Source organism: Coregonus clupeaformis, unplaced genomic scaffold (genome assembly GCF_020615455.1).
Source record: "Coregonus clupeaformis isolate EN_2021a unplaced genomic scaffold, ASM2061545v1 scaf0264, whole genome shotgun sequence".
Taxonomy (NCBI): domain Eukaryota; kingdom Metazoa; phylum Chordata; class Actinopteri; order Salmoniformes; family Salmonidae; genus Coregonus; species Coregonus clupeaformis.
This window is the reverse complement of record NW_025533719.1, coordinates 239,918-264,809: the sequence shown is the minus strand read 5'-3', so window position 1 is coordinate 264,809 and position 24,892 is coordinate 239,918. Positions and strand designations below refer to the sequence as shown.

Sequence of the window (24,892 nt, the reverse complement as noted above, 5' to 3'; positions counted from 1 at the left end):
TCAATAAACAGAATGATCACGTAGGTGTTCCTCTTGTGCAGGTAGGAGAGGGCAGTGTGGAGTGCAATAGAGATTGCATCATCTGTGGATCTGTTGGGCGGTATGCGAATTGGAGTGTCTGGGATGATGGCATTGATGTAAGCCATTACCAGCCTTTCAAAGCATTTCATGGCTATAGATGTGAGTGCTATGGAGCAATAGTCATTTAGAAAGGTTACTTTGACGTTCTTGGCCACAGGGACTATGGTGGTCTGCTTGAAACATGTAGGTATTACAGAATTAGTCAGGGATAGGTTGACAATATCAGTGAATATACTTGCCAGCTGGTCAGTGTATGCTCTGAGTACTCATCCTGGTTATCCATCTGAGGGCATAGCGGGATTTCTTATAAGCGTCCGGATTAGTGTCCTGCTCCTTGAAAGCTCAGTACGGATGTTGCCTGTAATCCATGGCTTCTGGTTGGGATATGTACGTACGGTCACTGTGGGGACGACGTCATCAATGCACTTATTAATAAAGCCGGTGACTGTGGTAAACTCCTCATTGCCATCGGATAAATCTCTGAACATTTTCCAGTCTGTGCTAGCGAAACAGTCCTGTAGCTTAGCATCTGCGTCATCTGACCACTTCTTTATTGACCGAGTCACTGGTATTTCCTGTTTGAGTTTTTGCTTGTAAGCAGGAATCGGGAGGATAGAGTTATGGTCAGATTTGCCAAATGGAGGGCGAGAGCTTTGAATGTGTCTCTGTGTGTCTCTAGAGTTTTTTCGCATCTATTTGCACTGGTGACATTCTGGTAGAAATTAGGTAAAACTACGTACGGTCACTGTGGGGACGACGTCATCGATGCACTTATTGATGAAGCAAGTGACTGATGTGCTGTACTCCTCAATGCCATCGGATGAATCCCGGAACATATTCCAGTCTGTGCTAGCAAAACAGTCCACTTCTTTATTGACCGAGTCACTGGTGCTTCCTGCTTTAGTTTTTGTTTGTAAGCAGGAATCAGGAGGATATAATTATGGTCAGATTTGCCAAATGGAGGGCGAGGGAGAGCTTTGTATGCGTCTGTGTGTGGAGTAAAGGTGGTCTAGAGTTTATTTTCGTCTGGTTACACATGTGACATGCTGGTAGAAATTAGGTAAAGCGGTCTTAGTGACCTGGCGCCGACGAAGATGGCGGCCTCACGACTAGCTCTTAGGAAACTTTGCAGTATTTTGTTTTTTAATGTATAATTTTTTACATTATTAGCTCAGAAAGTGTTTTGCATCATTACATACAGCCGGGAAAAACTATTGAATATCAGAGCGGCGGTAACTCACCAGCATTACGACCAGGAATACGACTTTCCCGAAGCAGATCCTTTGTTTGCTCTCCCCAGGGCAACTGAACTAATTCCAGAGGCTGACCCAAAACATCGCCGGCGGAGGAGAGGCACTCGGAGCGGCCTGCTGGTCCGACTTAGGAGGCGTGCACACCAACCACCGCTTCCAAGTATTCTACTCGCTAATCTTAAATCTTTGGTTAACAAAGTCGACGAACTACCGGCAAGGATGTCTTTCCAGAGAAACATCAAGGCCTGTAACATCCTCTGTTTCACGGAAACATGGCTCTCTGGGGATATTCTGTCAAAATCGGTCAAGCCAGATGGGTTCTCAGTTCATCGCGCAGACAGGAATAAATATATCTCCGGGAAGCAGAAGGGCGGAGGTGTGTGTTTCATGATTAACGACTCATGGTGTAATTGTAGTAACATAGAGGAACTCGAGTCCTTCTGTTCACCCGACCTAGAATTTCTCACTATCAAATGCCGACAGTATTATCTCCCAAGAGAATTCTCATTGGTTATAGTCATGGCCGTGTATATCCCCCCTCAAGCCGATACAACGACGGCCCTCAAAGAACTTCACTGGACCTTATGCAAACTGGAAACTACATATCCTGAGGCTGCATTTATTGTAGCCGGGGATTTTAACAAAGCAAATCTGAGGACTAAGCTGCCAAAGTTCTATCAACATATCGACTGTTGTACAGTCGCTGCTAAAATCCTCGACCATGGTTATTCAAACTTCTGGGATGGTTATAAGGCCCACCCCCGCCCTCCTTTCGGCAACATTTGCTCAAATCTGATAGCGCGAACCACCGCATTTAACCATGGCAAGGTGACTGGGAATATGGCAGAATACAAACAGTGTAGCTACTCCGCAAGGCAATTAAACTGGCAAAACATCAGTATAGAGAAAATGCGGAGTCACAATTCAATGGCTCAGACACGAGACGTATGTGGCAGGGTCTACAGACAATCACGGATTACAAAGGGAAAACCAGCCACGTCGCCGACACCGACGTCTCGCTTCCAGACAAGCTAAACACCTTCTTCGCCCGCTTTGAGGATAACACAGTGCCACTGACGAGGCCCACTACCAAGGACTGTGGCCTCTCCTTCTCCGTGGCCGACGTGATTAAGACATTTAAGCATGTTAACCCCCGCAAGGCTGCCGGCCCAGACGGCATCCCTAGCCGTGTCCTCAGAGCATGCGCAGACCAGCTGGCTGGTGTGTTCATGGACATATTCAATCTCTCCCTTTCCCAGTCTGCTGTTCCCACATGCTTCAAGAGGGCCACCATTGTTCCTGTACCCAAGAAAGCAAAGGTAACTGAATTAAATGACTATCGCCCCGTAGCACTCACCTCTGTCATCATGAAGTGCTTTGAGAGACTAGTCAAGGATCATATCACCTCTACCTTACCTGTCACCCTAGACCCACTTCAATTTGCTCACCGCCCCAATAGATCCACAGACGATGCAATTGCCATCACACTGCACACTGCCCTATCCCATCTGGACAAGAGGAATACCTATGTAAGAATGCTGTTCATTGACTATAGCTCAGCATTCAACACCATAGTACCCTCCAAGCTCATCATTAAGCTCAAGGTCCTGGGTCTGAATCCCGCCCTGGTCAACTGGGTCCTGGACTTCCTGACGGGCCGCCCCCAGTGGTGAAGGTAGGAAACAACATCTCCACTTCGCTGATCCTCAACACTGGGGCCCCACAAGGGTGTGTGCTCAGCCCCCTCCTGTACTCCCTGTTCACCCAAGACTGCGTGGCCACGCACACCTCCAACTCAATCATCAAGTTTGCAGACGACACAACAGTAGTAGGCTTGATTACCAACAATGACGAGACCGCCTACAGGGAGGAGGTGAGGGCTCTCGGAGTGTGGTGCCAGGAAAATAACCTCTCATTCAACATCAACAAAACAAAGGAGATGATCGTGGACTTCAGGAAACAGCAGAGGGTGCACCCCCCTATCCACATTGACGGGACCGCAGTAGAGAAGGTGGAAAGCTTCAAGTTCCTTGGCGTACACATCACCGACAAACTGAAATGGTCCACCCACGCAGACAGTGTGGTGAAGAAGGCGCAACAGAGCCTCTTCAACCTCAGGAGGCTGAAGAAATTTGGCTTATCACCTAAAACCCTCACAAACTTTTACAGATGCACAATTGAGAGCATCCTGTCGGGCTGTATCACCGCCTGGTATGGAAACTGCACCGCCCACAACTGCAGGGCTCTCCAGAGGGTGGTTTCGGTCTGCCGAACGTATTACCGGGGGCAAGCTACCCGCCCTCCAAGACACATACAACACCCGATGTCACAGGAAGGCCAAAAAGATAATCAAGGACATCAACCACCCGAGCCACTGCCTGTTCACCCCGCTATCATCCAGAAGGCGAGGTCGGTACAGGTGCATCAAAGCTGGGACTGAGAGAATGAAAAACAGCTTCTATCTCAAGGCCATCAGACTGTTAAATAGCCATCACTATCACATTAGAGGCTGCTGCTGCCTATTGAAATCACTGGCCACTTTAAGAAATGGAACACTAGTCACTTTAATAATGTTTACATATCTTGTACTACTCATCTCATATGTATATACTGCATTCTATTCTATAATATTCTACTGTATCTTAGTCCATGCCGCTCTGTCATTGCTTGTCCATATATGTATATATTCTTAATTCCATTCCTTACTAGTTTTGTGTGTATTGGGTATATGTTGTGAAATTGTTAGATATTACTGCACTGTCGGAGCTAGAAGCACAAGCATTTCGCTACACCCGCTATAACATCTGCTAAACACGTGTATGTGACAAATAACATTTGATTTGATTTGGAGTAAAGGTGGTCTAGAGTTTTTTTTCCTCTGGTTGCACATGTGACATGCAGATAGAAATGAGGTAAAACTGATTTAAAATCCCCAGCCACTAGGAGCGCTGCCTCTGGGTGAGCATTTTCCTGTTTACTTATGGCCCTATACAACTCATATTGTGTGGTCTTAGTGTCAGCATCGGTTTGTGGTGGTAAATAGACAGCTACTTGTACGCCTCCTGTGTTTAATGATTTAATACCTATTTAATTTGGTGGTTTAACTAACTATTGTGTTCAATAGTTCTAGGTCCAAAAGGCTTCTCAACAGCTTCTACCCCCAAGCCATCAGACTCCTGAACAGCTAATAAAAGGGCTACCCGGACTATATGCATTGTCTATGTCACTTTACCTCTACCCACATGTACATATTACCTTAATTACCTTGACTAACCGGTGCCCCCGCACATTGACTCTGTACTGGTACCCCCTGTATATAGCTGTATATAGCCTGTATATTGACTCTGTACCGGTACCCCCTGTATATAGCCTGTATATTGACTCTGTACTGGTACCCCCTGTATATAGCTGTATATAGCCTGTATATTGACTCTGTACCGGTACCCCCTGTATATAGCTGTATATATAGCCTGTATATTGACCAGTTCAGGGATGTCCTTCCACATCCAAAATCATAACTCTTTCAAGCTCAAATAATTTTTCCTCAGTCTTTACTGTATTCCCACGCCGCAGCTAGTGGCCAACCCAGCAAAACGCCCTTCCAAATGCCCCACACGTATTTCCACAGGTGCAAGGAGTATATCCAAAGGTGAGTATTGGAGTTCTGCAAGATCAACTTATATTCCATATGGAAGTGGACGGCAGCACTCTTGTCCTCCAGGCCCAGCTTTGAGAGCGCAGCTTCCCCTTCAACAAACTCTTCAGCTCATATCAGCTCCCTGACTGGTTTCAGCTGGGCAAGTGGGGAAGATTGGCCATAGAGGGTTGGAGTTCCCGACCATACCAGCAGATGGAGCTACAGCTGTCTGGGCTTTGCAGCCACCTCAGGGGGATGTAACGCCCCTCCAGGACACAGCCTCTCGTGACATCACACATCCTCTCCTCGGGACCGACGCCGCGCGGGTAAAGGCAGCGAAGAAGGCATCACGCCGGGAGAGGGCGGCCCGCATTGCCGGGCTTGCCAGCCTGCTTCTCTTCAACCTCCACCTCTAGGACCAGCTTCACAGACTCAGCCTCCTGTTGTCTCTCATGAGTTTCTCACTGAACGCATCAGCCTTGGTTTTAGCAGAGTTTAGCTTCTGTTGAGCAGCTTTCAGTTCATTCTCTCTCTCTGCCTCCGCATTCTTCATCTTGTTCTCCAACACCTTGTACTTCCCTCTGCCTTCTTCTGACCTCCTTACTACTGCGCAGGGTCTCCCCACACTCCTCGATGGTCCCTACGCAGCCTTCCAGCTCCTCCTGTTGCTTATGGAAGGAGCTCTGTTGGAGTTTAGGCCTGGAGTATATCTAACTCTTCTGTCTTCATGGTTCAACTGTTGCTTTTAACAAACGCATACTTTAGCGGTCCCCTTCAGACCAGACAGTTCTTTGTCCAGATTCTGTAGCTCCGCCTCTGTGTCGGTTGGGCACCTGCCATCCCTATCCGAGCCCGGGCGGGAGTGAGTACTTGGAGGATTGCACCGGAGCCTTCCCCAGTGATGAGTCTTGGCCTCTCCGTTTCCGGGGTACTGGGTTAGCCCCTCCTGAGACTCTCTCCAGAGTGGGTAAAAGGCTGGGCAGTCTTGCCCACTAGGAGACAGGGACGGGGAGGGGAATCAACCACCCCCGGCGCCGTGTGTAAAGTGGTTCCCCGTTGCTGGTCATTTAGTTCAGTAATGGGGTATTCCTGTGTCCCATGGACACAGGAAACTGGGAGGACTTTCCCCCAGATCACGCTGGGCCCACTCAAATCCTTACGCGCCAGGGTGGCCCGGCCACCAGAATCCAGTAAGGCCTCCACATCATGGTGATTCACAGTTACCGGGCAGGTGGGGGCTTCGATCTGGGCCGCCATCTACGACTCCCAAGAGTGAGGTGCAAAACGGGTGTGTGGGTGTGAGCTGGAGGACTCGCAGTGGGCATAGGTTCATCGAGCTGGTTTCCCACACTGCCAGGAGATATGTCCCACCTCCCCCACACACCGGTAACACTGTCGAAGCTCCCTTTCCTGGTGTACTCTTCTTGACCCGCCTGGTTTCTGGCTCCCCCTGGAGCCGGGATAAGTCCTGACGTGGGCTGGGTTCGAGACCCTGGGGGTCCTTCGGACGTGGGTTCTTCCCATTTGTGGTGGGGCCGCACTCCTGGGGTCTTTTCGGGAAGCATTCAGCATCTCCGCCTGGCAGCTGGTACTTTTTTCACAGCTTCCACGGTCATGGGGATCCCGCCGTGCAAGGCCTGTTGGACGGATGAACCGCTTTTGCCTCACAAGTGCAGGGCGCGTAGGCACCGATCCACCACAACGGCCTCTTTCCACCACCGCCGCGCTGCTGTATTCCTCTGCGATCCAGCCATTTCTCTTGCGATTCGGACCAGTTTATGCATCTGTGCCCGAGGAGGTTGGTCTGGCTGGAAGGTCCAGCTGTGAAAGCGCTGGGCCTGCCGTAAACTTTGTGAGTCCATATCTGCTGAGGATCTCAGACTTCAGGGCATCATAGCCAGCAACCTGGTCAGGGCCCAGGTCCCGGACAGCATTCACTGATTCCCCCGGCTAGGAAAGGGGGCTAATGGTGACCAACCCACTGTTGCTTGGGCCAGGCTTCCCTAGTGGCCGTGGCCTCAAAATGCATGCAGGTATGCCTCAATGTCATCGGTAGCTCCCATCTTAGATATAAAGTCACTTGCCTTTCGAAGTGGGCGGGTTTTTGGACAACCCTCTGTCTCTGCAAACTGCAATTCCTCTGCCTTCAGAAGGCTGGCTTTCTTTTGCCCCTCCAAGAGAGCCACGCTTGCTTGCATCTGGGCTTGCTGGCACAGGCAACAAGGGCTTTTCACATGTCCTCCATTTCAGTCGCTGGCGGGGAGCCTACGAGCCAACTGGAAAACTGGGTGATCCGGTATCCTCCTCTGACATGCACTATTAACGCTGGAGCGTGCCTGTACTTCTCCACCATCTGTGATGTCACGAAAGAGGCTACACAGAACCAGCGGGATTAAAGTAGTGCAAGGAGACCAGTTCAACCAAAACAAGGGGATTTATTAAAGGAGGAAACTAACGAAAGTATAACACAATTCTGTTCTCTGGTGGCTCTTTAAGGGTTAACAGTTCAGGGATTCAACCTTCCACATCCAAAATCATAACCCGCTCAAATAACTTTTCCTCAGTCTTACTGTGATTCTACGCCGCAGCTAACCGTGGCCAACCCAGCAAAAACGCCCTTCCAAATGTCCGCACACGTATTTCCACAGGTGCACACATCCAAAGGTGAGTATTTCCCAAAGGTAAGTATCTCCAAATCCTTATATTCCATGGGAAGCGGGAGTGTTCACTTGTCCCAGAGTGAGACGTGCCCCCTTCAACAAACCTTCAGCTGATCAGCTCCTGATTGGTTTCAGCTGGGTGGGAAGATTGGCCATAGAGGGCTTGGAGTTCCCGACCATACCCAGCAGATGGAGCCATAGCTGGTCTGGGGCTTGCAGCCACCTCAGGGGATGTAACGTCCCCTCCAGGACACAGCCTGTCGTGTGACACACAAGCTGTATATAGCCTGTATATTGACTCTGTACTGGTACCCGTATATATGTATATAGCCTGTATATTGACTCTGTACCGGTACCCCTGTATGTATATAGCCTGTATATTGACTCTGTATGGTACCTGTATATAGCTGTATATAGCCTGTATATTGACTCTGTACTGGTACCCCCTGTATATAGCCTGTATATAGCCTGTATATTGACTCTGTACCGGTACCCCTGTATATAGCTATATTGACTTGTACTGGTACCCTGTATATAGCTGTATATAGCCTGTATATTGACTCTGTACCGGTACCCCCTGTATATAGCTGTATATAGCCTGTATATTGACTCTGTACTGGTACCCCTGTATATAGCTGTATATTGCCTGTATATTGACTCTGTACGGTACCCTGTATATAGCTGTATATAGCCTGTATATTGACTCTGTACTGGTACCCCCTGTATATAGCTGTATATAGCCTGTATATTGACTCTGTACCGGTACCCTGTATATAGCTGTATATAGCCTGTATATTGACTCTGTACCGGTACCCCTGTATATAGCCTGTATATAGCCTGTATATTGACTCTGTACCGTACCCCCTGTATATAGCCTGTATATTGACTCTGCACTGGTACCCCTGTATATAGCTGTATATAGCCTGTATATTGACTCTGTACCGGTACCCGAAAGCTGTATATAGCCTGTATATTGACTCTGTACCGGTACCCCTGTATATAGTATAAGCCTGTATATTGACTCTGTACCGGTACCTGTATATAGCCTGTATATCTGTACGCCTCTGTATATAGCCTGTATATTGACTCTGTACGGTCCCCAAGATATAGCCTGTATATTGACTCTGTACCGGTACCCTGTATATAGCTGTATATTGACTCTGTACCGGTACCCCTGTATAAGCGTATATAGCCTGTATATTGACTCTGTACTGGTACCCCTGTATATAGCTGTATATAGCCTGTATATTGACTCTGTACCGGTACCCCTGTATATAGCCTGTATATTGACTCTGTACCGGTACCCCCTGTATATAGCTGTATATAGCCTGTATATTGACTCTGTACCGGTACCCCCGCATAGCTGTATATAGCCTGTATATTGACTCTGTACCGGTACCCCCTGTATATAGCCTGTATATTGACTCTGTACTGGACCCCTGTATATAGCTGTATATAGCCTGTATATTGACTCTGTACTGGTACCCCTGTATATAGCTGTTTATAGCCTATATATTGACTCTGTACCGGTACCCCTGTATATAGCTGTATATAGCCTGTATATTGACTCTGTACTGGTACCCTGTATATACTGTATATAGCCTGTATATTGACTCTGTACCGGTACCCCCTGTATATAGCTGTATATAGCCTGTATATTGACTCTGTACCGGTACCCCCTGTATATAGCTGTATATAGCCTGTATATTGACTCTGTACTGGTACCCCTGTATATAGCTGTTTATAGCCTATATATTGACTCTGTACCGGTACCCTTATATAGCTGTATATAGCCTGTATATGACTCTGTACCGGTACCCCTGTATATAGCCGTATATGCCTGTATATTGACTCGTACCGGTACCCCCGATATGCTTATATGCCGTATATTGACTCTGTACCGGTACCCCCTGTATATAGCTGTATATAGCCTGTATATTGACTCTGTACCGGTACCCCTGTATATAGCTGTATATAGCCTGTATATTGACTCTGTACCGGTACCCCTGTATATAGCCTGTATATTGACTCTGTACCGGTACCCCTGTATATAGCTGTATATAGCCTGTATATTGACTCTGTACCGGTACCCCTGTATATAGCTGTATATAGCCTGTATATTGACTCTGTACCGGTACCCCGTATATAGCTGTATATAGCCTGTATATTGACTCTGTACCGGTACCCCCTGTATATAGCTGTATATAGCCTGTATATTGACTCTGTACCGGTACCCCCTATATGCTGTATATAGCCTGTATATTGACTCTGTACCGGTACCCCTGTATATAGCCTGTATATTGACTCTGTACCGACCCGTATATAGCCTGTATATTGACTCTGTACCGGTACCCCTATATAGCTGTATATAGCCTGTATATTGACTCTGTACTGGTACCCATATAGCCTTATATTGACTCTGTACCGGTACCCCTGTATATAGCTGTATATAGCCTGTATATTGACTCTGTACCGGTACCCCCAAGTGTATATAGCCTGTATATTGACTCTGTACCGGTACCCCCTGTATATAGCTGTATATAGCCTGTATATTGACTCTGTACTGGTACCCCTGTATATAGCTGTATATAGCCTGTATATTGACTCTGTACCGGTACCCCTGTATATGCTGTATATAGCCTGTATATTGACTCTGTACGGTACCTGTATATAGCTGTATATAGCCTATATATTGACTCTGTACTGGTACCCCTATATATAGCCTGTATATTGACTCTGTACTGGTACCCCTGTATATAGCCTGTATATTGACTCTGTACTGGTACCCCCTGTATATAGCTGTATATAGCCTGTATATTGACTCTGTACTGGTACCCCTGTATATAGCCTGTATATTGACTCTGTACCGGTACCCCCTGTATATAGCTGTATATAGCCTGTATATTGACTCTGTACTGGTACCCTGTATATAGCTGTATATAGCCTGTATATTGACTCTGTACTGGTACCCTGTATATAGCTGTATATAGCCTGTATATTGACTCTGTACTGGTACCCTGTATATAGCTGTATATAGCCTGTATATTGACTCTGTACCGGTACCCTGTATATAGCCTGTATATTGACTCTGTACCGGTACCCCTGTATATAGCTGTATATAGCCTGTATATTGACTCTGTACCGGTACCCCTGTATATAGCTGTATATAGCCTGTATATTGACTCTGTACCGGTACTCCCTGTATATAGCCTGTATATTGACTTTAGGCCCCAAGCGTATATAGCCTGTATATTGACTCTTGTACCCGTACTAGCCTGTATATAGCCTGTATATTGACTCTGTACCGGTACCTGTATATAGCCTGTATATTGACTCTGTACCGGTACCCCCTGTATATAGCTGTATATAGCCTGTATATTGACTCTGTACTGGTACCTGTATATAGCTGTATATAGCCTGTATATTGACTCTGTACCGGTACCCTGTATATAGCTGTATATAGCCTGTATATTGACTCTGTACCGGTACCCTGTATATAGCGTATATAGCCTGTATATTGACTCTGTACTGGTACCCGTAATAGCTGTATATAGCCTGTATATTGACTCTGTACCGGTACCCCCTGTATATAGCTGTATATAGCCTGTATATTGACTCTGTACTGGTACCCCTGTATTTGGCGTATATAGCCTGTATATTGACTCTGTACCGCACCCTGTATATAGCCTGTATATTGACTCTGTACCGGTACCTGTATATAGCTGTATATAGCCTGTATATTGACTCTGTACCGGTACCCCCTGTATATCGCTGTATATAGCCTGTATATTGACTCTGTACCGGTACCCCTGTATATAGCTGATATAGCCTGTATATTGACTCTGTACCGGTACCCGAAGCGTATATAGCCTGTATATTGACTCTGTACCGGTCCCCTGTATATAGCTGTATATAGCCTGTATATTGACTCTGTACCGGTACCCCTGTATATAGCTGTATATAGCCTGTATATTGACTCTGTACTGGTACCCCTGTATATAGCTGTATATAGCCTGTATATTGACTCTGTACTGGTACCCCTGTATATAGCCTGTATATTGACTCTGTACGGTACCCTGTATATAGCCTGTATATGACTAACGACTGTATATAGCCTGTATATGACTCTGTACCGGACCCGTATATAGCCTGTATATTGACTCTGTACCGGCACCCCTGTATATAGCTGTATATAGCCTGTATATTGACTCTGTACCGGTACCCCCTGTATATAGCTGTATATAGCCTGTATATTGACTCTGTACCGGTACCCCTGTATATAGCCTGTATATTGACTCTGTACCGGTACCCCCTGTATATAGCTGTATATAGCCTGTATATTGACTCTGTACTGGTACCCCCTGTATATAGCTGTATATAGCCTGTATATTGACTCTGTACCGGTACCCCTGTATATAGCTGTATATAGCCTGTATATTGACTCTGTACTGGTACCCCCTGTATATAGCTGTATATAGCCTGTATATTGACTCTGTACCGGTACCCCCTGTATATAGCCTGTATATAGCCTGTATATTGACTCTGTACTGGACCTGTATATAGCTGTATATAGCCTGTATATTGACTCTGTACCGGTACCCCTGTATATAGCTGTATATAGCCTGTATATTGACTTACCTCCCCTGTATATAGCCTGTATATTGACTCTGTACCGGTACCCCTGTATATAGCTGTATATAGCCTGTATATTGACTCTTACCGGTACCCCCTGTATATAGCTGTATATAGCCTGTATATTGACTCTGTACCGGACCCCTGAAAGCGTATATAGCCTGTATATTGACTCTGTACTGGTACCCCTGTATATAGCTGTATATAGCCTGTATATTGACTCTGTACCGGTACCCCCGTATATAGCCTGTATATTGACCTGTACGGTACCCTGTATATAGCTGTATATTGACTTGTACCGGTACCCCGTATATAGCTGTATATAGCCTGTATATTGACTCTGTACCGGTACCCCTGTATATAGCCTTATATTGACTCTGTACCGGTACCTGTATATAGCTGTATATAGCCTGTATATTGACTCGTACCGGTACCCCTGTATATAGCCTGTATATTGACTCTGTACCGGTACCCCCATATAGCTGTATATAGCCTGTATATTGACTCTGTACTGGTACTGTATATAGCTGTATATAGCCTGTATATTGACTCTGTACCGTACCCCTGTATATAGCCTGTATATTGACTCTGTACCGGTACCCCCTGTATATAGCTGTATATAGCCTGTATATTGACTCTGTACCGGTACCCCTGTATATAGCTGTATATAGCCTGTATATTGACTCTGTACCGGTACCCCTGTATATAGCTGTATATAGCCTGTATATTGACTCTGTACCGGTACCCCGTTATAGCTGTATATAGCCTGTATATTGACTCTGTACGGTACCCCTGTATATAGCTGTATATAGCCTGTATATTGACTCTACCGGTACTGTATATAGCTGTATATAGCCTGTATATTGACCTGTACCGGTACCCCTGTATATAGCTGTATATAGCCTGTATATTGACTCTGTACCGGTACCCCTGTATATAGCGTATATAGCTGTATATTGACTCTGTACCGGTACCCCTGTAAGCTGTATATAGCCTGTATATTGACTCTGTACCGGTACCCCTGTATATAGCTGTATATAGCCTGTATATTGACTCTGTACCGGTACCCCTGTATATAGCTGTATATAGCCTGTATATTGACTCTGTACTGGTACCCCTGTATATAGCCTGTATATGACTCTTACCGGTACCCCCTGTATATAGCTGTATATAGCCTGTATATTGACTCTGTACCGGTACCCCTGTATATAGCTGTATATAGCCTGTATATTGACTCTGTACCGGTACCCCCTGTATATAGCCTGTATATTGACTCTGTACTGGTACCCCCTGTATATAGCTGTATATAGCCTGTATATTGACTCTGTACCGGTACCCCTGTATATAGCCTGTATATAGCCTGTATATTGACTCTGTACCGGTACCCCTGTATATAGCCTGTATATTGACTCTGTACCGGTACCCCTGTATATAGCCTGTATATTGACTCTGTACTGGTACCCCCTGTATATAGCTGTATATAGCCTGTATATTGACTCTGTACTGGTACCCCCTGTATATAGCTGTATATAGCCTGTATATTGACTCTGTACTGGTACCCCTGTATATAGCTGTATATAGCCTGTATATTGACTCTGTACCGGTACCCCCTGTATATAGCTGTATATAGCCTGTATATTGACTCTGTACCGGTACCCCCTGTATATAGCTGTATATAGCCTGTATATTGACTCTGTACCGTACCCCTGTATATAGCTGTATATAGCCCGTATATTGACTCTGTACCGGTACCCCTGTATATAGCTGTATATAGCCTGTATATTGACTCTGTACCGGTACCCCGATAACTTATATAGCCTGTATATTGACTCTGTACCGGTACCCCTGTATATAGCCTGTATATGACTTGTACCGTACTCTGTATATAGCCTGTATATTGACTCTGTACTGGTACCCCTGTATGTATATAGCCTGTATATTGACTCTGTACTGGTACTCCTGTATATAGCTGTATATAGCCTGTATATTGACTCTGTACCGGTACCCTGTATATAGCTGTATATAGCCTGTATATTGACTCTGTACTGGTACCCCTTGTATATAGCCTGTATATTGACTCTGTACCGGTACCCCCTGTATATAGCTGTATATAGCCTGTATATTGACTCTGTACCGGTACCCCTGTATATAGCTGTATATAGCCTGTATATTGACTCTGTACCGGTACCTGCTGTATATAGCCTGTATATTGACTCTGTACCGGTACCCCTGTAATGCTGTATATAGCCTGTATATTGACTCTGTACCGGTACCCCGAAGCTGTATATAGCCTGTATATTGACTCTGTACCGGTACGTAAAGTGTATATAGCCTGTATATTGACTCTGTACTGGTACCCCCTGTATATAGCTGTATATAGCCTGTATATTGACTCTGTACCGGTATGTATATAGCTGTATATAGCCTGTATATTGACTCTGTACCGGTACCCCCTGTATATAGCTGTATATAGCCTGTATATTGACTCTGTACCGGTACCCCTGTATATAGCTGTATATAGCCTGTATATTGACTCTGTACCGGTACCCCTGTATAAGCTGTATATAGCCTGTATATTGACTCTGTACCGTACGCTGTAGATAGCCTGTATATTGACCTGTACCGGTACCCCGCAGTGTATATAGCCTGTATATTGACTCTGTACCGGTACCCCCTGTATATAGCTGCATATAGCCTGTATATTGACTCTGTACCGGTACCCGATATGCTGTATATAGCCTGTATATTGACTCTGTACCGTACCCCTGTATATAGCCTGTATATTGACTCTGTACCGGTACTCCCTGTATAAGCTGTATATAGCCTGTATATTGACTCTGTACCGGTACCCCTGTATATAGCTGTATATAGCCTGTATATTGACTCTGTACCGGTACCCCCTGTATATAGCTGTATATAGCCTGTATATTGACTCTGTACTGGTACCCCCTGTATATAGCCTGTATATTGACTCTGTACCGGTACCCCCTGTATATAGCTGTATATAGCCTGTATATTGACTCTGTACCGGTACCCCTGTATATAGCTGTATATAGCCTGTATATTGACTCTGTACCGGTACCTGTATATAGCTGTATATAGCCTGTATATTGACTTGTACCGGTACCCCTGTATATAGCCTGTATATTGACTCTGTACCGGTACCCCCTGTATATAGCTGTATATAGCCTGTATATTGACTCTGTACCGGTACCCCCTGTATATAGCCTGTATATTGACTCTGTACCGGTACCCCCTGTATATAGCCTGTATATTGACTCTGTACTGGTACCCCTGTATATAGCTGTATATAGCCTGTATATTGACTCTGTACCGGTACCCCCTGTATATAGCTGTTTATAGCCTATATATTGACTCTGTACCGGTACCCCCTGTATATAGCTGTATATAGCCTGTATATTGACTCTGTACCGGTACCCCCTGTATATAGCTGTATATAGCCTGTATATTGACTCTGTACTGGTACCCCCTGTATATAGCTGTATATAGCCTGTATATTGACTCTGTACTGGTACCCCTGTATATAGCTGTATATAGCCTGTATATTGACTCTGTACTGGTACCCCTGTATATAGCTGTATATAGCCTGTATATTGACTCTGTACCGGTACCCCCTGTATATAGCTGTATATAGCCTGTATATTGACTCTGTACCGGTACTCCTGTATAAGCTGTATATAGCCTGTATATTGACTCTGTACCGGTACCCCCTGTATATAGCTGTATATAGCCTGTATATTGACTCTGTACCGGTACCCCCTGTATATAGCTGTATATAGCCTGTATATTGACTCTGTACCGGTACCCCCTGTATATAGCCTGTATATAGCCTGTATATTGACTCTGTACTGGTACCCCCTGTATATAGCCTGTATATTGACTCTGTACCGGTACCCCCTGTATATAGCTGTATATAGCCTGTATATTGACTCTGTACTGGTACCCCCTGTATATAGCTGTATATAGCCTGTATATTGACTCTGTACCGGTACCCCTGTATATAGCCTGTATATTGACTCTGTACTGGTACCCCCTGTATATAGCTGTATATAGCCTGTATATTGACTCTGTACTGGTACCCCCTGTATATAGCTGTATATAGCCTGTATATTGACTCTGTACCGGTACCCCTGTATATAGCCTGTATATTGACTCTGTACCGGTACCCCCTGTATATAGCTGTATATAGCCTGTATATTGACTCTGTACTGGTACCCCTGTATATAGCTGTATATAGCCTGTATATTGACTCTGTACCGGTACCCCCTGTATATAGCCTGTATATTGACTCTGTACCGGTACCCCTGTATATAGCTGTATATAGCCTGTATATTGACTCTGTACTGGTACCCCCTGTATATAGCTGTATATAGCCTGTATATTGACTCTGTACCGTACCCCTAGCTGTATATAGCCTGTATATTGACTCTGTACCGGTACCCCTGTATATAGCCTGTATATTGACTCTGTCTGGTACCCCTGTATATAGCTGTATATAGCCTGTATATTGACTCTGTACCGGTACCCCTGTATATAGCTGTATATAGCCTGTATATTGACTCTGTACCGGTACCCCTGTATATAGCTGTATATAGCCTGTATATTGACTCTGTACTGGTACCCCTGTATATAGCTGTATCCTGTATATTGACTCTGTACCGGTACCCCCTGTATATAGCTGTATATAGCCTGTATATTGACTCTGTACCGGTACCCCTGTATATAGCTGTATATAGCCTGTATATTGACTCTGTACTGGTACCCCTGTATATATTGTATATAGCCTGTATATTGACTCTGTACTGGTACCCCTGTATATAGCTGTATATAGCCTGTATATTGACTCTGTACCGGTACCCCCTGTATATCGATATAGCCTGTATATTGACTCTGTACTGGTACCCCCTGTATATAGCCTGTATATAGCCTGTATATTGACTCTGTACCGGTACCCCCTGATTGCTGTATATAGCCTGTATATTGACTCTGTACCGGTACCCTGTATATAGCTGTATATAGCCTGTATATTGACTCTGTACTGGTACCCCTGTATATTGTATATAGCTGTATATTGACTCTGTACTGGTACCCCGAATAGCTGTATATAGCCTGTATATTGACTCTGTACTGGTACCCCTGTATATAGCTGTATATAGCCTGTATATTGACTCTGTACTGGTACCCCTGTATATAGCCTGTATATTGACTCTGTACCGGTACCCCCTGTATATAGCCTGTATATAGCCTGTATATTGACTCTGTACCGGTACCCCCTGTATATAGCTGTATATAGCCTGTATATTGACTCTGTACCGGTACTCCCTGTATATAGCCTGTATATAGCCTGTATATTGACTCTGTACTGGTACCCCTGTATATAGCCTGTATATAGCCTGTATATTGACTCTGTACTGGTACCCCTGTATATAGCCTGTATATTGACTCTGTACCGGTACCCTGTATATAGCTGTATATAGCCTGTATATTGACTCTGTACCGGTACCCCTGTATATAGCTGTATATAGCCTGTATATTGACTCTGTACCGGTACTCCCTGTATATAGCTGTATATAGCCTGTATATTGACTCTGTACTGGTACCCCCTGTATATAGCCTGTATATTGACTCTGTACCGTACCCCCTGTATATAGCCTGTATATCTGTATATTGACTCTGTACTGGTACCCCTGTATATAGCTGTATATAGCCTGTATATTGACTCTGTACCGGTACCCCCTGTATATAGCCTGTATATTGACTCTGTACTGGTACCCCCTGTATATAGCTGTATATAGCCTGTATATTGACTCTGTACTGGTACCCCTGTATATAGCTGTATATAGCCTGTATATTGACTCTGTACCGGTACCCCCTGTATATAGCTGTATATAGCCTGTATATTGACTCTGTACCGGTACCGTTGCTGTATATAGCCTGTATATTGACTCTGTACTGGTACCCCTGTATATAGCTGTTTATAGCCTATATATTGACTCTGTACCGGTACCCCCTGTATATAGCTGTATATAGCCTGTATATTGACTCTGTACCGGTACCCCCTGTATATAGCTGTATATAGCCTGTATATTGACTCTGTACTGGTACCCCTGTATATAGCCTGTATATTGACTCTGTACTGGTACCCCCTGTATATAGCCTGTATATTGACTCTGTACTGGTACCCCTGTATATAGCCTGTATATTGACTCTGTACTGGTACCCCTGTATATAGCGTATATAGCCGTATATTGACTCTGTACTGGTACCCTGTATATAGCCTGTATATTGACTCTGTACCGTACCCCCTGTATATAGCTGTATATAGCCTGTATATTGACTCTGTACTGGTACTCTCTGTATATAGCCTGTATATTGACTCTGTACTGGTACCCCCTGTATATAGCTGTATATAGCCTGTATATTGACTCTGTACCGGTACCCCTGTATATAGCCTGTATATAGCCTGTATATTGACTCTGTACCGGTACCCCCTGTATATAGCCTGTATATTGACTCTGTACTGGTACCCCCTGTATATAGCTGTATATAGCCTGTATATTGACTCTGTACCGGTACCCCTGTATATAGCTGTATATAGCCTGTATATTGACTCTGTACCGGTACCCCTGTATATAGCCTGTATATTGACTTGTACTGGTACCCCTGTATATAGCTGTATATAGCCTGTATATTGACTCTGTACTGGTACCCCCTGTATATAGCTGTATATAGCCTGTATATTGACTCTGTACTGGTACCCCTGTATATAGCTGTATATAGCCTGTATATTGACTCTGTACTGGTACCCCCTGTATTACTGTATATAGCCTGTATATTGACTCTGTACTGGTACCCCCTGTATATAGCTGTATATAGCCTGTATATTGACTCTGTACTGGTACCCCCTGTATATAGCTGTATATAGCCTGTATATTGACTCTGTACTGGTACCCCTGTATATAGCCTGTATATTAACTCTGTACCGGTACCCCCTGTATATAGCTGTATATAGCCTGTATATTGACTCTGTACTGGTACCCCTGTATATAGCCTGTATATAGCCTGTATATTGACTCTGTACCGGTACCCCCTGTATATAGCCTGTATATTGACTCTGTACTGGTACCCCCTGTATATAGCTGTATATAGCCTGTATATTGACTCTGTACTGGTACCCCCTGTATATAGCCTGTATATAGCCTGTATATTGACTCTGTACCGGTACCCCCTGTATATAGCCTGTATATTGACTCTGTACTGGTACCCCTGTATATAGCTGTATATAGCCTGTATATTGACTCTGTACTGGTACCCCCTGTATATAGCTGTATATAGCCTGTATATTGACTCTGTACTGGTACCCCCTGTATATAGCTGTATATAGCCTGTATATTGACTCTGTACTGGTACCCCTGTATATAGCTGTATATAGCCTGTATATTGACTCTGTACCGGTACCCCTGTATATAGCCTGTATATTGACTCTGTACCGGTACCCCCTGTATATAGCTGTATATAGCCTGTATATTGACTCTGTACTGGTACCCCTGTATATAGCCTGTATATAGCCTGTATATTGACTCTGTACCGTACCCCTTGTATATAGCCTGTATATTGACTCTGTACTGGTACCCCCTGTATATAGCTGTATATAGCCTGTATATTGACTCTGTACGGTACCCCTGTATATAGCCTGTATATAGCCTGTATATTGACTCTGTACCGGTACCCCTGTATATAGCCTGTATATTGACTCTGCACCGTACCCCTGTATATAGCCTGTATATTAACTCTGTACCGGTACCCCCTGTATATAGCTGTATATAGCCTGTATATTGACTCTGTACTGGTACCCCCTGTATATAGCTGTATATAGCCTGTATATTGACTCTGTACTGGTACCCCTGTATATAGCTGTATATAGCCTGTATATTGACTCTGTACTGGTACCCCCTGTATATAGCTGTATATAGCCTGTATATTGACTCTGTACCGGTACCCCTGTATATAGCTGTATATAGCCTGTATATTGACTCTGTACCGGTACCCCTGTATTAGCTGTATATAGCCTGTATATTGACTCTGTACCGGTACCCCTGTATATAGCTGTATATAGCCTGTATATTGACTCTGTACCGGTACCCCCTGTATATAGCTGTATATAGCCTGTATATTGACTCTGTACCGGTACCCCGTATATACTGTTGCCTGTATATTGACTCTGTACTGGTACCCCCTGTATATAGCTGTATATAGCCTGTATATTGACTCTGTACCGGTACCCCCTGTATATAGCCTGTATATTGACTCTTTACCGGTACCCCCTGCATATAGCCTGTATATTGACTCTGTACCGGTACCCCCTGTATATAGCTGTATATAGCCTGTATATTGACTCTGTACTGGTACCCCTGTATATAGCTGTATATAGCCTGTATATTGACTCTGTACTGGTACCCCCTGTATATAGCTGTATATAGCCTGTATATTGACTCTGTACCGGTACCCCCTGTATATAGCTGTATATAGCCTGTATATTGACTCTGTACTGGTACCCTGTATATAGCCTGTATATTGACTCTGTACCGGTACCCCTGTATATAGCTGTATATAGCCTGTATATTGACTCTGTACTGGTACCCCTGTATATAGCCTGTATATAGCCTGTATATTGACTCTGTACCGGTACCCCTATATACGTATTACCTGTATATTGACTCTGTACCGGTACCCCCTGTATATAGCTGTATATAGCCTGTATATTGACTCTGTACTGGTACCCCCTGTATATAGCTGTATATAGCCTGTATATTGACTCTGTACCGGTACCCCCTGTATATAGCCTGTATATTGCGTGTTTAGCCTGTATATTGACTCTGTACTGGTACCCCCTGTATATAGCTGTATATAGCCTGTATATTGACTCTGTACTGGTACCCCCTTTATATAGCCTGTATATTGACTCTGTACTGGTACCCCCTGTATATAGCTGTATATAGCCTGTATATTGACTCTGTACTGGTACCCCTGTATATGCTGTATATAGCCTGTATATTGACTCTGTACCGGTACCCCTGTATATGCCTGTATATAGCCTGTATATTGACTCTGTACCGGTACCCCCTGTATATAGCTGTATATAGCCTGTATATTGACTCTGTACCGGTACCCCTGTATATAGCTGTATATAGCCTGTATATTGACTCTGTACTGGTACCCCTGTATATAGCTGTATATAGCCTGTATATTGACTCTGTACTGGTACCCCCTGTATATAGCCTGTATATTGACTCTGTACTGGTACCCCCTGTATATAGCCTGTATATAGCTGTATATTGACTCTGTACTGGTACCCCCTGTATATAGCTGTATATAGCCTGTATATTGACTCTGTACCGGTACCCCCTGTATATAGCCTGTATATAGCCTGTATATTAACTCTGTACTGGTACCCCCTGTATATAGCCTGTATATAGCTGTATATTGACTCTGTACTGGTACCCCCTGTATATAGCCTGTATATTGACTCTGTACTGGTACCCCTGTATATAGCTGTATATAGCCTGTATATTGACTCTGTACTGGTACCCCTGTATATAGCCTGTATATTGACTCTGTACTGGTACCCCTGTATATAGCCTGTATATAGCCTGTATATTGACTCTGTACTGGTACCCCTGTATATAGCTGTATATAGCCTGTATATTGACTCTGTACCGGTACCCCTGTATATAGCTGTATATAGCCTGTATATTAACTCTGTACTGGTACCCCCTGTATATAGCCTGTATATAGCTGTATATTGACTCTGTACTGGTACCCCCTGTATATAGCCTGTATATTGACTCTGTACTGGTACCCCTGTATATAGCTGTATATAGCCTGTATATTGACTCTGTACTGGTACCCCCTGTATATAGCTGTATATAGCCTGTATATTGACTCTGTACTGGTACCCCTGTATATAGCTGTATATAGCCTGTATATTGACTCTGTACTGGTACCCCTGTATATAGCCCTGTATATTGACTCTGTACCGGTACCCCTGTATATAGCTGTATATAGCCTGTATATTGACTCTGTACTGGTACCCCCTGTATATAGCCTGTATATAGCCTGTATATTGACTCTGTACTGGTACCCCCTGTATATAGCCTGTATATTGACTCTGTACCGGTACCCCTGTATATAGCTGTATATAGCCTGTATATTGACTCTGTACTGGTACCCCTGTATATAGCCTGTATATAGCCTGTATATTGACTCTGTACTGGTACCCGTAGCTGTATATAGCCTGTATATTGACTCTGTACTGGTACCCCCTGTATATAGCTGTATATAGCCTGTATATTGACTCTGTACTGGTACCCCTGTATATAGCTGTATATAGCCTGTATATTGACTCTGTACTGGTACCCCCTGTATATAGCTGTATATAGCCTGTATATTGACTCTGTACTGGTACCCCCTGTATATAGCCTGTATATTGACTCTGTACCGGTACCCCCTGTATATAGCTGTATATAGCCTGTATATTGACTCTGTACTGGTACCCCCTGTATATAGCTGTATATAGCCTGTATATTGACTCTGTACCGGTACCCCTGTATATAGCCTGTATATTGACTCTGTACTGGTACCCCTGTATATAGCTGTATATAGCCTGTATATTGACTCTGTACTGGTACCCCCTGTATATAGCTGTATATAGCCTGTATATTGACTCTGTACTGGTACCCCCTGTATATAGCCTGTATATTGACTCTGTACTGGTACCCCCTGTATATAGCTGTATATAGCCTGTATATTGACTCTGTACTGGTACCCCCTGTATATAGCCTGTATATAGCTGTATATAGCCTCCCTACTGTTATTTTACTGTTGCTCTTTCATTATTTGTTATTTTGATATTTTTATTTTATTTTTTATTTTTTCTCATCCATTTTTTACTTAACTTATTTTTCTTAAAACTGCACTGTTGGTTAAGGGCTTGTAAGCATTTCACTGTAAGGTTTACACCTGTTGTATTCGGTTCATGTGACAAATAACATTTGATTTGATTTGAGCAGTATAGTATCATAATGTCCCTCTTTACTGCAGTAATATTTTTATTTATTTATACAACATTTTTATTTGGGCTGCCACTCAAAAGAAAAGTAAAAAACAGTAAGAAATACATACAGAGTTTAAGTGATAATAAATTCAATAAAAACAGGAAAAGAAAAGTGGGCCTCCACCCATCCACCAACCCCGCCCATCCACCAACCCCGCCCATCCACCAACCCCGCCCATCCACCAACCCCCGCCCATCCACCAACCCCACCCATCCACCAACCCCGCCCATCCACCAACCCCGCCCATCCACCAACCCCGCCCATCCACCAACCCCCACCCATCCACCAACCCGCCCATCCACCAACCCCGCCCATCCACCAACCCCGCCCATCCACCAACCCCGCCCATCCACCAACCCCGCCCATCCACCAACCCCGCCCATCCACCAACCCCGCCCATCCACCAACCCCGCCCATCCACCAACCCCGCCCATCCACCAACCCCGCCCATCCACCAACCCCGCCATCCACCAACCCCGCCCATCCACCAACCCCGCCCATCCACCAACCCCACCCATCCACCACCCCCACCCATCCACCAACCCCGCCCATCCACCAACCCCACCCATCCACCAACCCCGCCCATCCACCAACCCCGCCCATCCACCAACCCCGCCCATCCAACATGTCATCCAGATCACAAGGCGTTATTGTGAAATACTGAAGGACATTTTGATTCTCAGTTACATAGTTTAAAAAAAACATTTTGCACCAAATATAAATTTTGTGAGCAATAATAGGTTTAAGGGATATATTTGTATTTATATTTATTATGGATCCCCATTAACTGCTGCCAACTCTTCCTGGGGTCCAGCAAAATTAAGGCAGTTATACATTTTAAAAACATTACAATACATTCACAACAGATTTCACAACATATTAAGTGTGTTCCCTCAGGCCTCTACTCTACTACCACATATCTATAACACAAAATCCATGTGTACATGTGTGTGTATAGTGCGTATGATATTGTGTGTGTATGCATGTGTCTATGTTTGTGTTGCTTCACAGTCCCCGTTGTTCCATAAGGTGTATTTTTATCTGTTTTTTAAATCTGATTCTACTGCTGGCATGAGTTACCTGATGTGGAATAGAGTTCCATGTAGTCATGGCTCTATGTAGTACTGTGCGCCTCCCATAGTCTGTTCTGGACTTGGGGACTGTGAAGAGACCTCTGGTGGCATATCAGTGAAGACCACCTCTTCCAGGGCAATAGGAGACACCGTATTTCGCTCTATACTCATCCAGGGGGCGAGTTAGGATGGGCGAGATGCTAGTGCCTGGAAATACGGATAGTCCTCCTACTTCTTTCCCTCTTTGCACATGTGTTCGTTTTATCCGAGCTCGCTTACCTTGCCATATACATTTTGAAACTGTACTATTGACTTTATCCAAACAGCCAGAAGGGGGAGACAAGGGAAGAATAATAATATGCCATTTAGCAGACACTTTCATCCAAAGCGACTTACAGTCATGTGCGCATACATTTTTACG

The 24,892-nt window shown here is 44.5% G+C and overlaps 1 protein-coding gene across 1 annotated transcript in view; it reads left to right on the top strand.

Annotated features, from left to right (window-relative positions):
* The window catches only part of LOC121578753 (IQ motif and SEC7 domain-containing protein 1-like), a 165,502-nt gene that overhangs the window by 139,074 nt on the left and 1,536 nt on the right, over positions 1 to 24,892 (top strand). The window contains exon 14 of the mRNA XM_041893145.2: positions 23,500 to 24,050. Coding sequence (XP_041749079.2) covers positions 23,500 to 24,050 — 551 coding nt within the window. The remainder of the gene's footprint in view (positions 1 to 23,499; positions 24,051 to 24,892) is intronic.